The following is a 16,676-nucleotide window of genomic DNA, read 5'->3' on the forward strand; positions in this document are numbered from 1 at the left end:
CTACAGGCTTTGAAAATGAGGCCACATCTATGTATGTGACTATTTACTGATTTAGGCACCTAACTGTAGGTAATTAAGTTTGAAAATATTGGCCTTCCTTTATCATTACCCTGATGTTAATTTGCATTTGTCACACTCTTTCCATGTCTAGTGAACAAAAAGGCAAAGACTTATACTATTGGACTATTGCCTAAGACATGCTAGGATTAGACCTTCTCCTACTCAAATTCTGAAACAGCTGTTTTATTTATCATTACCTATATAAATTGTTGCTCAGCTTTGACACCTACTAACATAACACACTGATGTATTTAATACTGACACCACAGCTGGCCTGATTAGTCAACACACTGTGTATCCTATTAAAAAACTGACCTTGTTTATGAGTTTAAGGTCCAACTGAGAATTACAAGCTCACACTGAAGCTGTGATTTTTTTTTTTCTGAACCTTGGGCGATATCACTGAAAATCAGGTTCAAAGAAAACCAGAAGATGCAAGGGTCAGGGAGATGTGAGCATATATTTTAATAAATCACTAGGCCAGCCTTGTTATAATAAATGTGGCTTTTAATTTATGTGTTTATTTTGCTGAGCATATCATTTGCTTTGGGGTTTTCCTGTGATACAGAACTATTATGTAGGATATAATGTTAAGAAGACAATGTTTAACAGACGTCACACCATGTTGCTTAAACAAGACTAGTGAACTTTATATGAGTTTTTTTCGATGTACAGATCAGCTGAAACTAACAGGAATGGATTTATTGTCCCTGGGAGGATTTCAGTTTAATGGATTTATGGAGCTCTAGTAAATGCCTTCCCCTTTTGGGAAATGATGAAAACAGTCTTAATGTGAACATATGAATCAGTAAGCTTATTTCTTATAGCTAATGAAACACTATTACAATGCTAGGTTATTGACCTGTACATGTGATACATGTCAAGTACTGTATCTAAGGCATACAAACATACCTGGCAAAAGAAAAGGTCTTGTGAGCATCTATCATCTTTTTTAAATTCTAGAAAGGGTGATTTCAGTGCAAACTGCCAGTCGCAGTAAAATACACCTGTACAAAAATCAAGAACCAATCCAAAACATTACACTATTTATTAAGTCAACTTTATTAATAGCTTTCAAAAGGAAATGCAAGATTAAAACAACAAGACCAATATTCAGAAATGAAAGGAACAAAGTATCAAATCGCGCAAGGAATAATGATGAAGCACAGGAAAAGGATCAATGAATAAAGAGCTCATGATATATTTCCCTGGAGAACACAAGAGATCAATGGACTAGTGTAGGAACAGAGTTTTGATTAGTTCCTGAATTTCTATCATCTGTCAAGGAGATTTTTTTCCTCTGTCATATGATTCCACATAAATAGGGCTGCTGGTGGACTTCCTGAAACTCTAAGTGGAGACAGCTACAGTAAGTGCAGCAGCTCCTTCCTCCCCATCTCAGAGATAAAAGATAATGGGAGTCAAACATAAGTAGTGAGTCATGGCTCTGTGATCAAAAAGACACACGGAGAGAATAAAAACTGCACAACTAGAAGTGAAAAAAGATATAAATTTGAAAAGCAAAAATCTAAAAACCCTTGAATTTTTCTCCTCACCTTCTAGCAGCAACAGTGCAAAGGAAAGGGGACCCACAGAACAGGACAAATCTGGAAATGTAGTAGATATTCTATTCCCGCTTCCGGACTCAAGTGCAGAAAGAGCTCACAAAGAAAGACCATGCCAAATTCCAACATTTATTTGAAGTCAAGGCCTCACAAATTCTGTGGCAGTGGAATTTGCTGTGCAATTCACCCTGAACCATAAAACGGTGATCTGGAATATAAGCTTTCATTAAAAATAAGATTACATTTCCAACCCTCATGGGTGTGAAGAAAACGCTGAAAACATGAACTGAGTGCAACCAATGCTGTTCTGTCTTTCTGACTTGTGTGCAGATATCTTAGTACAATGTGCTGAAACATCCTCAAAATGCACAACACAATCTAAAGGTCTGTCTACATTTTACTCCTGGGGGAATTCGGTTCCCAAAAAAATTAAAAAATCTGCACCAAAAATTAAAAATTCTGCACACAATATTTTAAAATTCTACAAAATTCTGCATATTTTTGCCAAAATAATGGAATATAATCAAGCTGGTTTCAATTATTTTGGTAATTTATTTAAACTACAGTACAATGGATGGATAATGGAAGTGGGGAGCATTGGAGGAAATCACCAAATCCCCTCTGTCTAATAGTAATGTAGCTAGTATTGACCCTTTACTTCTAGTTATTAGTCAACAAATATATGCAACCATATGGTCAGTGTTACATCATAGGCAACTGAAGAACAAGTAATGGCTGGGAAGTCAAACTCACAATTTATACTGGCTACTGACCATCTCCAAAAAGGTCAGTAGCAAACAGTTCATGGAACACATTTTGATAGGAAATTTTTTCAGTCCAAAAATTTAGACCAGTTCTAATCATTAAAGCACAATAAGCATTTATAAGGCCATACTGTCCTCCAATAAGGCTCCTTTACACCACTCTGGCAATATAAAGGAGCCCTAAATTTTTTGCACCTGTTTTATAGTCCTGGGGGAATTCACTAAGAACAACGTGAACAATTGACTAAGCAGGCAGGCTGCTACATCCTGCTTTGCCTGAGGGAACAGAGCCTGCCCCACACCTACCTCTTCAGAAACACCCCAAAACCCTGCCCCAGCATGCAGCAAGAGTGAGTGAGAGGGACAGACTGTCTCTCTCTCTCTCTCTCTCACACACACACGACTACCCAGCCCTCCCCCCAGTGGTGATTTACATCTCTACCGGCTGCTCTAGGTGCCCAAACCGACCTCTGCACTGCCAGGGAGGGGGCACATGACTGCTCTTGCAGCTTCCCTTTGCTTCCCCACCAGAAGTCATTTTACTGTGGGGAAGCAAAGAAATCTGCAGAGGCCATGAATTCTGCGCCGATGCAGTAATGCAAAATTCCCTCCAAAAGTAACATTTATGACAGCTTATAGAGTACAGACATTGCATGCCCAGCTACCAAGGTATAAATAGCAGTGTAGACAGTAAGGCACAGCTTAGGAGAGTAGATAGAGCAGAGTGCCCAACACATCTGAACCATAGGGTATTTATACTACATGGCTCTCTCAATGCCCAAGCAGTCCCTCCCATATCTGCTACTTTTAGCATTGTAGTGTCCTGCTGCCTCCCTGCCGCCAGAGCCTTTCTCTCCTGTAGTGAAGGTTCTAGCAGAGGGGAGGCAGTAGTAAAGGGCTCCGGCAGTGGCTGCCAGAGCCTTTCTCCATCACAGTGAAAGGCTCTGGCAGTGTGCCTTCTCACACTTGCTGCAGTCCCTTTGCACCACTCCCGCAGCAGAAAGAGACTGGGCAGGGACTGTCTTTTTGTTATGTGTTTATACAGTGCCTACCACAATAGGCGTCCCCACTATATTACTGCAATTCTGCTAATGAAGAGTCTGTATAAACAGTTTAATTGGTCTCCTGAGGATACGCCAAAGGTAGTGGGAATTCACAGATGATGCAGAGTCACCACCCGTCTTCCTGCCCCTGGTGTAGTGGACATTCCTTTGGAGAAAGAAGTGTGAATAGAATGTTGCTTCCCTACAATAATCCTTGGCTCCATAGGCAACTGGGCACAATTTAGAACAGTCCCTTTCTACCATCAAGACTGGGGGAATGCAAAGATTACACAGAACCACTTTGCTTTCCTCTCTCCCATGGCTGCGTTGAGTGCAGCTTAGATGGACCAAAGAATGTGTATCAATTACTTTTCATTGCTACAACATTAGCACAATACACCTAATAGAACAACTCGAGAACAATACTTTTGGTCACACCTTAAAGTGCTTGCTTAAAGTTTGAATGTGGTATAGTGCCGGACTCACATTGAGCAGAGTCCACCTGTTTCGCTAAAAACTGGTTAAGCCTGCTCTAAGTCTGCCACTCAAAAGGCCCAATGCAATATTTAGAAAATATTCTGCAACACTGAGATGACACAATGGAAAAAGACAGAGACTGAATATCTTATCCAATGTACAGGATACATCCTGGGCAAGATCCATGGGGTTATTGCCAGAGACCAGATGAATCTATAAAGCCTTGAGCATTAGCTGGGTGGAGCATTGCTGGCTTTTAGGACAATAAGGAAATCCTTAGAGAAGAGGAGAGCCTTCTGTTGGCTACTTTTATATTGTAGATTTAGTTTTGTGACTCAGAGTCAAAGAGTCAAAGAGGAAGTCAAAGAGGAAGAAGTTACCTTGCAATACAAGGTTGAAGAATCATGCCCAGCAAAGTTTCAGAATGTTTTTCAGCATAATTTATTAAGCTAATTAACAAGATTCTATAAGAATCCCCCCAAAAGATCCCTCCAACAAAAAATATTCTGCATAACTATTTAGAAATAATGAGCATATTTTCATGGAGTAGCAAGTTTTGGGGGGCATGTTTTCACAGACCTGAAGTGCAAGGAAGTACAGTGTTTTTCTCAGTCACAGGTTTATGGGATGTGACATCCACAGTCCAAGCTTGCCCAAAGCAGTCTCTAATGGGCCATGAATCAGGAGAACAGGAAATAATCACTAATGTGACTAAGGATAAGCCTCCCTTTCTGAAGGAAAAGTCTCAAAACTATCTACATTTGGAACAAAAGAGCAATTAAACTGTGCAATAAAACATTTTGCATTCCCAATGTTCCTACCTTACATTAGAGATCCAAGACTATAGTAGTTAGATATTTTGGCAATACACATACTGCTTTTATGGCACGTCTCTCATTAGAGAAACCCTTACCAACATGTTCAGACATGGGTGCCTATAGTTAGGCTCCTAAATCCATATTTAGAACTGTCACTGACTTGTGTGTTAGACCTCACATTGCTTGGCTAATAATGTGAAAACAGCCTATGGGTGTGGCCCCACTAGATTAAGTTTTTTGATATTTGTGTGTGTACCTGTCACAGTGCAATGGTACACAGATTTTTCAGAATAGCTCTCACATCTAGTCTGTTACTAGGTTCAGTGTTGGAGACACAGAGCAGTTGAGTGGATATAGGCATGGAGTGTTGGGCGGAGAAGGGGGAGTACAGGGAAAGTTTTGGATCACCAGCACTGTAATGGTGACCTAGCCTACAAATCAAAAGTAGAAGTTATGTATAAAATTTCCCATTTGTTGTTTTCTAAATAAAATAAGCATTTGTTTAAAATGAGAAACCAACTCCAGAACATTTCCTTCAAATTGTGTTTAGGAACCCAACAAAGGAGCGCTCATCAGGGACACACCAAAGTAGGAGGAGATGATGCACAATTCTTGAGTTGTGGGCGCCAATAATATAACACACTCATGTGTATACTGTGTGCACGGTTGGGAGCCAGCATCATTATCATGCAACTTCCGGGAGCAGGAAGGAGACCCTGATAGAAGGAGGAAGGCAGGAAGCTAAAGGAGCCACATGGCACCATTGTTGTGCGTGGCAGGCCCTAAACAGTACAGAATGCATGCAGGTGTTAGACATGGTGTTCTAGGTCCCAAGTAACAACAGGCCTTTTTAAAAAAAATCAACACAAACAAATACTAAAGAGGGGACCATCTAACCTGAATCTATTAAACCAGCTCTGTGGGGCTAGAACCATCTCCCTCCATATACGGGGCTAAGGACAGACTGTTTTCACTTTAGGTACCCTGCCTGCTCTTGAAGGTATTTGTCATGGAGATGCTTTTGGGCCTCCAGTGGCCCTTTGTGGGCTGCAATCTTTCTGCAACACCCTGGCTTGAGATGGCAGCTCATCCCTCAACCCTTCCCCCACACCCAGAAGAGCAGCTCTGTAGCCTGCTCCCTCACAGCTTCCAGGTGCATCTATGCCCAGTTCCACTCCTACAGGAAAGGACCTGGGTGAAGTTTTAGGGGTTGCAATCTGGGGACGTGGAGGAACAGGTGCTGGAAAGCCAGCCTGAGGTTGGGGTAGGTGGCAGATGATACGGGGATGCTGGATCTAGGATAAGGCCCTCTGGGTGCCTCCTGTGAAGGTGGCACTTGCCTCCTGTGAAGGTTAAAAGGAGCTGCATGGCCTAAGCAAATCAATTCCTGGTGGGGACCAGTGGAGCTATGAAGGTGCCCCTTGCTGGTTGCTGAAGCTCAAGGGAGAGCCAGAAGATAGGTTCTGGTGACATTGGCATTCGGTGAGGAAGAACTTCAGCCCTGAGGTCAGGGTGAAGAGGAAGGGGCTACATGGGAAGTAACCCAGAGAATAGCAGAAGCAAATATTAAAGGAAGCAGCACATGGTTTCTATTTGTAGGGTCCCTGGGTTGGGACCTGGAATAGTAGGAGGGCCCGGGTCCCCTCACTGGCCACTGGCAAGGTGGCCTAAGCCTTGAGAAGGGGATAAGACTTGTTTAGAGGCCCAAGTGAAGGACAGGACTTGAAGAGGCTCCAGTGAGAAAGCCCTGGGGGCACTGCTCTATGCCAGGGAAGATACAGACTTAAAGCTAGCCCAGAAGGGGCTGAGAACTGAGCCCAGAGACAGGGCTGCAGAGACAGATACTGACAAGGGCACTGTGATAGGCCCTGTTGGACCTTTTTTTACCCCGGAAGCGGTTCCGGAAGTCACGAGTTTGACTGTGTGACTTAGCTGGAGAGCTGGGCCACTGAAGACCCCCGTGACAAGGTTAACCACCGACAGGGGGCACCGGAAGGAGAGAGAGAAAGAGTGTGTGTGCAGGTTTGCTGTTGATTGACAGGAGGTGCTCACAAGAGGTGAGTGTCCCCTGTCACATGGGCATTGTACAAACACTTAGTAAGAAACGGTCTTTGCTACAAAGAGTTTACATTCAAAATGGACAGAGAAAGGAAGTATCCTTTTACAGATGAGGAAGTGAGGCACAGAGAGATTAAATGACTTGACTAAGGTCACAAAGTAACTTTGTGAAAGAGCTTGGAATATGAATACAGACATCCTGAATCCTAGCCCAATGTCTCGCACACGGGACCATCAATGTAAAAGGGGCAAGTCTTGTTAGTTCTATTAAAAAATAAACAAACTGCCCCTTAGCCAGCCCTGTCCCATGCACAGGAGCCCCAAGGCAATCTGTGTCACCATTCCTGACAGATCATTCCATCCCTCCAAGCCCCAACCTCTCCCCGCACAGTTAAATACAGAAATAAATAAAAAAGGAAGCGAGGAAAACAAAAGATCCCCGGTCTGGTGCTTGTGTAACTGACATTCTGTGAAAGCCACGAATAGCTTCTTCTGCATCAGCCATCCTGTGCAGCTCCAGTTGTTCCCCTAGCACCATCATGGAGGGGAGGGGTGCTAGGAGGCTCTGGGCAGCAGGGACAGACTTTAGCCTGCAATAATGCAGCATTAGCATTGCATGGTAGCAAAAGGGAGAATAGCTGCCACCCAGTGCTATATCAGGGGTATGTGATAAAAGGACTAGTACAGAGAATGATGTTTTCATGAGGAATACACAATACTGTGTATTTATGACCCCATATACATGGGCACCCTGACCATGTTCTGAAATCATTTTCAGCAATTCACATTCAAAATGGTTCCCACCAACAGAGGTGATGCCTGGGGGGTGGGGGAGGGAAGAGGGGTCATGTGGGGTCATGCATCCCCCCCAGATTTGCTGCTTGGCTTGGAGTGAGCATACGCAATAACATCTGCTGACACCACTGCACTCACTCTGCCTCTCCGCTATTGGCAGGTCTGGGTTGTCTTTGCCCACCAACAAGGCTGGACCAGCCAGATGGACAGGACATAGCTTTGCCCTGAAGGGTCTGGGAAATTTTCTTTTCCAAAAACCATTGAAATGATACTCCAGCCTTTGCCCAGCTGAGCAAGTCCAATCCCAGATGGGTTGTTGAAAATGAAAATGGTTCAAAGCCTGCTGAATTTCCCAGCCTAGATCTCTTTCCCTTAAAGGATTTCAATGCAGCCCACACAGAGTTCATGATCCTCGACGAGGTACTTGTGGGATAGAAAGAGACCTCTTCACCCAGCCCTGGCCTGCGATACAGCAGCAAGTTTGACAGGGTAGGGAATGAAGAAGGCTCCAGAATCCAAGGGAGAATGCACGTGGGATGGGGGTTGGTCAGGAATTCAGGGTGAATTCAGGGCCATGGAAATAAATACAAAATTATTCACAGGATAGGATTTATGGCTTCACAAAACTTGGCAGCATAACTCAAACAGCAGACTGAATACAATGCAAATAGACTGTTAGGAATTCATTCATTACCCAAATAGCTGTTGAATTTAACTGTGTTCCGCTAACCCCTATTATTTGCTATTCGCGAACATTTGAGCAAATGCGGTTTTGTTCACACTAATGTTTGAGAACGGCTGAATTAATATAGATTTCTATTCATACTGATACCCGTGAAACATATGAAGAAGGGTATGTATGGATGAAAAAGTATTTGCTATTCCTTATTTCCTATTCATAATTTGTAAAATCTTGTATAAAAATGTCAGTCATCTAAATTAGGGAACAGAAAGTGTAACTTCTGACTCAGGTGATCAGTCACACACCACAAATAATAAACAGAAATCAGTTTCTGTGAACAATTTGCAAGCATCCCATGAAATAAGTTGGTACACAATATTAATCAAATACATGAACAGAAAACAGAAAGAAAATTAGGAGAATTTTTCTAATTTCTGTAACAGAAAAGCAGACTAAATGCATCTGATAGTAACACAAAGAACCATCCTGCCAGCCATATTTATGAATGAAAATAAAGGCTAGGTCAAATTCACTCCTTTTCTTTCATTTTGAAATCACCTACCATCATTTACTACATAAAACATATACTTTAATCTTTATAACTCTGATATTGCACCTCCTACAGACCAAACTGGAAGGTATGTATCCCCTCTCCAGCGCACAAGTTTAAAACTAGAAACTGCTACAGATAACTATCCCTAGTTTACAAGTCAACATTGAGCTCTGATGAGGATGATACTTGATAGCAGTAATGTCAAACTTTACACAGCTATAACCTGAGTTTACAAGGATGCATTTAGCCATAATGCTACTATTTATATCTCTATAAACCTAGTTTATGGTGATATAAATAGCAATGCTAATGGCATTAACAGCAGCACTCAGCAGCATCACAGCCGTTGAGTGCTGCTCTTATGCTATTTGTATTACTGTTTATATCATCATAAACTTAGCTGGGTAGTCAAAGATGCCTCATTTACCATACAAGAAAAATGAACGCCCACATTTTAGATCCAAAGCAGAGCCCTTTGTATTGGTGGTTTTATTCATTTCTTTCCCTTTCTTTGCACATCTTAGACTCTGCTAGGAAGTGGCTGTGAGCAAAACGTAACTTGCATGAGCTTAGATGAGGAGACAATCAAAGTTTTCCTATGTTCCAACAGTGCTATAAGCTAACCAGGAGCAACAGCAATGAAAAAAAACAGCAAACTTACGATCTCCTTGACAGCGCACAGGACCCACAGTTAACTTGGATTCTGATCCAGATCGGTCAATATCTCCAACCACCACTTGACTCACTGGTAAATGTTCTTTGTAAGACAAGAGCCCAGCATCTTTTCTCCTAAGACAGAGAAAAAGAGAAACAACACAACAAGTGAAATATTTACAAAGATTTTATTCCCTAACAATGAACGAATCACCACAAGAATAAATATCCCTGAAAAGCAATAATTAAATCAATACAATAATGTTACCCTTTAAGCTATGTTGTTAAACCTATCTATTTGATTAAATACCTTATATTAATATAATCATATGTATTTTTGTAAAGCAGAGATATTCATTTCATCCAAGAAAATCTCTCCAAAATAGTTTCATTGGATTTTTTGTTTGGAATTGACCACAGCCCATACGTACTTGAGCAATGGTACTTTGTTGATTGTTTAGCTTGTTTGCTTTGAATGGAGAGCAGCTTTCCAATGCCTCCTAAAGACATATCTTTTTTGGCCCCAGCTTTGGACTAAAGATAAAGAATTAAGAGCTAAAGTCTTCTGACCACCCCCAGTATATAATGCAGATGGACAGAGACCTACATTCACTTCACCAATATACCTCAACACTTATGTGAAGTGAGAACTGATTCATGTTTTAGATCAGGTGCCTAAAATGAAAGCATTAGAACAGCAATTGTGCTGTTCCTTTAAAACAGAAAACAATAACTTAACCAGCCACATCTTCTCTCTTCCCTTGAACCATTTTTTGTCAGAAGCAAACAGAAAGGGAAGCTAAGAACAGCCATGCAGCTCCTAGGATGTGAAAGATAATGCAGCTTTGAATTTTACAAATATTAGTGAGACCCTACTGTTATAGACATGAAAAAAATAAGAGGAAGCAAAACAAAACAACCTAATAGTTGTCCAAGCTGCATAACCCAAGAAGAGAAGATACACATCTTCCTCTTTTTTTTTACAGTACCTTTCTAAGTGCTCCAGTAAATCAGCAATTAATAGTAACCACAGACTTTCCAACCTTCTTCTTTACAAATCAATTCCTTTGCTCAATGAGAACACAATACTAAGGATGATTTTAAAGCCCAAGAAAATATACTGAGTAACGTACTGTAGGGAGCAATTGCGTTTTGGGATAGACTACATGCTCTGAAAGCCTTTTCCACTGCTATTTTCAATGACTTTATGACCCTGTAATATTAGATTCCTATTATCCAGGAGGCAGAGCAGAGGCATTTGCGTGATCCAGTAAAAATGAGAGTTTCTCAGTAACACTAATATACTGTCTCAGTAACACTAATATACTGTCTTCAGTCACATCAGCTATTGAGTCCTTCTGAAGCGATGGAAGATAAAAGCTCCTTTAAAAGAAAAGCAATTAAAGTAATTAAGAAAATAACTATCATTTTAGAATGACAGCTCGTTGGAATTTGTGTCTGCTCTCTGTGATTAAGAGAGTAATTAGAGATTTATTTATTACATATTTGAGAAAGTTAAATGTTTTCTGAAAACACTGGATGACTATTTTCTTAAATCTTTATGTTCTTTCCATTTCAGAGTTCCCACCTTTATTTCAGAATCCTTTATTTTTCCATCCTTCAGCAGTTCCAAGAGGCTGAGACCATTAACTAAGTATGGTTGGCCATAGCCCCTTCTAGATGCTGCCAGAGGAGACTGCCAGGAGACAAAGAACGGAGAGAAGGACCTCTCATATCCTTTGGGTCTAAGTGAGCTGCTTCTGCAGATTCTGCTAAATAATAACAAACACGTATACAGGGATTTTCATCTATAGATTTCAAAATCCTTTACGAAGGTGGGAGAGTATCATTTTCTTCTGTTTACAGATAGGAAACAGAAGTGCAGGATGGTTAAGTGATTTGCTCATGGTAACAAAATGAGTGAATAACAAAGCCAAGATTATAATTCCAGGTTCCCTGATCCCCAGCCTGATGCCACATCTATGGGACCCTAGCCTCTGTAACAGAATTTTCCTCTGAAATTGTTTTTCTCTGTTGAATGTCACTATTTCAAAAAGACCTTCAAATCAGAGGTAACTATTAAAAGTATAATATTTCTTTAGAGTGTGGTGAAAAAAAAACACTACATCCGTGGCACTCCATCCCTCCCCTCCAAGATTATTTTCAGCACCAAATAATGGGGCCAGTGATCTTTCAAGCCTCTATCTGCCATAAATTCCACCTCCTTTCCATGGAATGAAAATGACTAGGGTTCCCCCAACCCCTTTACTAATGTTACTGATACTCATTATTAATGATTTATTTATGGAATTAACACAAAATACTGTGATATTCTTTGGTAACTTTAGAGCCATTGCTGTGAAAATAAACCTAAGTGTTACATAGTTTCTTCCAGTAGTGCTCTCGCTTTGTTTTCTGATAATTGGCTGTTTGTCACCATGGTAGGAAACTTCCTCTCCTGTGAGAGGAAGAATAATTCAGTGGTTAGACTTTTAGCCTAGGATTTGGAAGAAATTAGTTCCAGTTGCTTCTTTGCCACAGCCTTCCTTTGTGACTTTGGCCAATTCCCATAGTCATTTTATGCCTCAGTTCACCATCTGTAAAATGGGGATAATAGTACTTCCCTGCCTCACATGGTGTGTTGTAAGGATAAACTCATTAGAGATTGTGAGGTGCTCAAATACCACAACAATGGCTGCCATGTAAGTACCGAAGGCCTGGACTACACTACAAAGTTACTTTGACCTAAGTCACCTTGCATTGACTTATTTGTGCATGAGTGTACAAACTCATATTGGTCTACTGCTGACGAAAGCACCCCATTACGGTGACACTCTGAACAGAATTGAGCCATGGCTGATATACTGTGGTTGACACAGTAAGAATGTAGACACTATGTGATCTATGTCAACCCTAATTGTCCTCCAGCCACTGTCCCACAACACTCAACAGTGACTCCTCTGGTCACAATTATAACCTCCACTGGGCAGGAGTCACAGAGACTGGAAGCCATCCCAGACCCTGCATATTTTTGAAATACCTTTTCCGGATTGCCCAGCTTGATGACCTCATCTTGTGGCTCTTCCTTGTGTGCAACTGCCCAAACCATGATGCTGGCTACATTCCAGATGTGCTCCTGCCTGGAGTAGACAGGAGTTATTGGATCTCCTGGGCCTATGGGGAGAAGAGAGTGTGCAGGCACAGCTATGGACCAGACATAGAAACGTAGACATCTATGAAAAGATTGCCTAGAGGACGCAGATGAACGGGTACAACAGGGATCAGCAGCAGTGCCACATGAAAACAAAGGTACTACAGTAGGAATACCACAAGGACAGGGAGGCCAGCAGATCTGGTGCCAAGTTGCAGACCTACCACTTGAACAATGAGCAGCATGCCCTACTTGGTGGAGACTCCACCAGCACCCTGCAGACCGCCGTGGATAGCCTCGTGGAACCTGAGACAGAGACCCCTGCCATGAACAGCTAGGAGGAGAGACATCCAGTGGGAGGGGTCCAACTATGCTGTGAGCCAGGATCTTTTCATGACTCCACCACAGTCTAGGCATTCCTGCCAGCCGAGCACGGCTGACCCCGATCCAGGGGAAAGAATCTCAGGTAACTGTGTGCATGCATTCTACCTTAGAATGTTTAAATGTGAAGATGGCACCCTGGTCCAACCTCAATTTAGCAGGACACAGGTATCTGCTTTCCACTGGTTTATTCCTATGAGAAGAGGTAAAGATACAACAAACAAAGGTAGAGTTATCTGTTGTTCATTCCGTGTAGGGCTAAGTGAGAGTGGTGAGAGGCTTGTGGAGCTGTTTGTTTATGCACACAGGGATGTCCCTTGTATCCTCCTGGGAGATCTCAATGAAACTTCCATGGAGGTAATCTGCAATCCTCCCCCAAAGATTTCTAGGATGACAGCCTTATTCTTCCTCCACGGTAGGACACTTTCCCATGCCACTCTGATGACTTTGGCAGACACCATTGTAGTAAAGAGGCTAGCAGCATACAGGCCTGGGTGGCTTCAGAATGCCAGCAGCAGCTGTGTCCTCTATGCCTTTGTAACTCTCAGAAGTGAGATATCAGCTAAAATCACCAGTGTTGGAAAATAGCGCCAGTGCTCAGTGCTATTACTCCAAGCACTACATCATTCTAACACCACCCAAAATTTCAGGGCCAGGTAGAGCACAGTCTATCCCATCACATTACTATGGATGACTGTCAAAATGCTCTTCCAAGGCTTCCCTCAGCTCTGCATTGAGCTCTTCTAATGACCCTTGTGTCTGGCTGTTCAGAGTCAGAAGAGAGCGGCTCCATATCTGTCCTCCACCCCGGTGGCAACTTTTCCCTCTTTGCCTCACATATATTATGCAGGACACAGCAGGCAGCTATAACCATTGGGATATTTTTCTCACTGAGATCTAATCTAGTGAGTAAACACCACCAGCATCCCTTTCAATCTACTGAAAGCATGTTCAACTGTCATTCTGCACCTGCTGAGCTGGTAGTTCAATCTTTCCTTGGATCTGTAAGGTAACTTATGGTTTCATAAGCCAGGGGAGTACAGGGTAGGCTGGTCCCCCAAGATCACTACTGACATTTCAACATTGTCAGGAAAAACATCCATGTTTGCAGCTTCCTGAACAGTCCTGAATGTCTTCTATTGCCCCACCACTGTTCAGGAACCCCACAGCAGCAAATCCACCCCCAATATCCTGCACATTGCCGAGAGTCACAGTCCTATATAGTAGGATAGGATTAATGGCCCTACATACTTGTATAACAGTGGCCCCCACTGTAGATTTTCCAACTCCAAAATGATTTCCCACTGACTGGTAGCAATTTGGTGTTGTAAACTTCCATAGTCCGATCACCACTAGCTTCTCAACTGTCAAGCTAGCTCTCATTCTGGTGTCTGTGCATTGGAAGGCTGGTGCAAGCTTGATGCACAGATCCAGGAATGTGGTCTTTTGCATCTGAAAGTTCTGCAGTCACCGCTCGTTGCCCCAAACCTGCACTATGTGATTCCACCTGTCAGTGCTTATTTCTCAGTCCCAGAAGAGTGTTCTACCTTCTGCGGCTACTGCATGAGCGCCACCAACAACTTTGAATTATTTTTCACTATGCCCTTTAGTAATCTGTCCCCAAAAAAACTGTCATATCCCCCTTGTTGCGGTGCCTACTGCCACTCTACAAATACCTTCGGATCATTTGTCCCGTGTTTACAATATTTATGAGAATAGTGCAGCGCTGCATGGGCTCCATTCTTCCGTCAGAGATGGCGAACAGTAAAATGTACTGCGCAGATTTGTGGGATTTTTTTTAAAAGGCATGAAAATTATGGGCTAGGGATGGCATTATGGGATGGAGAAAGTTACATGATGGGACGAATCTTGTTCCAGCCTCCCTGTATAACTTGTGTATGCCTCACAACGCATTGCAAAAATTCCCCCAAAGGTATTGTGCCAAAGGGCGGTGCATGGCACACTGGGATACCTACCCCTGGTGCACCATACTGTGCACTGACACAAGCACTTCTTGTGATTACTTGCAGTGCTGATACAGTCATCCAACTTTGCATGTGCATGAGCAATATACATCAACATAACTTGTGTAAACCAAAGTTGGTAGTGCAGACATGGCCTAAGACAGATAAATAGAGAACTGACTGGTACTTCAATATACTTAGTACCTGGAATTTAGTATGTGCACTTAACTGTAATTTAGTATGTGCACTCAACTTCTCTTTTATGTGGTGTGTGTGAGTAGAAGTGACATACATTATGCTTGATGAAGTCAAAAACTTTCTAAACCAAAGACTAACTATAATAGTTGAATTTACACTATATCAGGAACACTCTGCTCCTAGATGGGATAATGCTCCCACAGCTCTTTAAAAATCTTGCACATTAAGATGGTGCAAAAGGTTTCCCTCACTAAAGAAAATCCACCTAAGAGTAAGGATTGAATACAGAGTGTGTCATATTCCTGTTAAAAGTCAAAGACGACTAAATGAATCTCATCAAATCCTGTAATTATCATGAGATATTGATGAAATCTCAGTAAAATGTTAATATTTTTCATTTCCATTACTATATATACTGTTTGTAAAGAGCTGCAGGGTACTACCGAATGAAAAGGGTCTATATTACTGTAAGATTTATTATTATTGTTTTGATTATGATCAGTTCTTTACTTGTAATATTGTATGTAAAAAAACATGCATTATGTATACATAAACAAATGACATTCAAATTAATGTTAAGATTCTGTATTGCTATTAATTTGCTTATCTGTTTATTTGAAATAAATAGGCCTTATTTATTTGAAATAAACAGGATTCATTTCTTATCTTCATTTTTGTTAGATGCCAATAAAGGCATTACATCCCACTTAGGCTCTGATTCAACACTTCATTCCTATGCAACAAAGCACTTTAGGCATGTGCTTAATGTTGAGAGTGTGCTTAAGTGATTTACTAAATAGGAATAGACTTAAGCAGGACTACTGCTTTGCTGAACTGAAGCATCAGAGCTGAACTTTTTTTTTTTTTTTTTACTTAATTAGGGTCTAAAAAATACAAACATGCAAAGTGCAAAATTTCCTTGTTGTCCATCTGCTACTAGACCCAACTTTTTAATGGGCTAGTATAGTACCTGCGTAGTGATCTTTGTATTTCCATAATCTTCTTTATAGCGGTGTAGTGAGGCTTAGTTAAATGGATATTTGTATATGAATGTAAATGTAAAAAAAAAAGCTTTAAGAAGGTACAGACATGCCAAATATTATTTGTTTTCTTCCAAAAAATAGTCAGCAAGTACTCTATTTAAATTTGAGATGCTAATGTCAGAGCTAGCATTACAGAGAATCTAATGAACTATAGAATTCTGGCAGCAGTCTTGATAATCTGGGAGCTATTTAATTGCTGATAGGTATGCTGTAATGAACAGGATTAAAAAGAGGGCTAATCAAACAGGCTTGGATAAAAGAATTGACCCAAACCTGTATTCTAAATTTAAAGGAAACTTTCTGGAGGTTTTGATATAGTCAACTTTTTAGTTTAACACATATTATATATAGAATATATAAAAATTGTCCAAACTCACTCATGTCCCGAGGCCTGCCTTTATTCTGAATTCAAGTACCGCATGACACTTACTGGCTGAAACCTTAAATTTCGTCATGAGTTGGCTGTTCCG

At 41.4% G+C, this 16,676-nt stretch overlaps 1 protein-coding gene across 1 annotated transcript in view; it reads right to left on the reverse strand.

Annotated features, from left to right (window-relative positions):
• Nucleotides 1-16,676, reverse strand: part of CNTNAP2 (contactin associated protein 2) — a 1,643,672-nt gene that overhangs the window by 227,153 nt on the left and 1,399,843 nt on the right. Inside the window, exon 15 of the mRNA XM_054019209.1 lies at nt 9,477-9,604. Within this exon, the coding sequence (XP_053875184.1) occupies nt 9,477-9,604 (128 nt within the window). The remainder of the gene's footprint in view (nt 1-9,476; nt 9,605-16,676) is intronic.

This window comes from Malaclemys terrapin, chromosome 2 (assembly GCF_027887155.1).
Source record: "Malaclemys terrapin pileata isolate rMalTer1 chromosome 2, rMalTer1.hap1, whole genome shotgun sequence".
Taxonomy (NCBI): domain Eukaryota; kingdom Metazoa; phylum Chordata; order Testudines; family Emydidae; genus Malaclemys; species Malaclemys terrapin.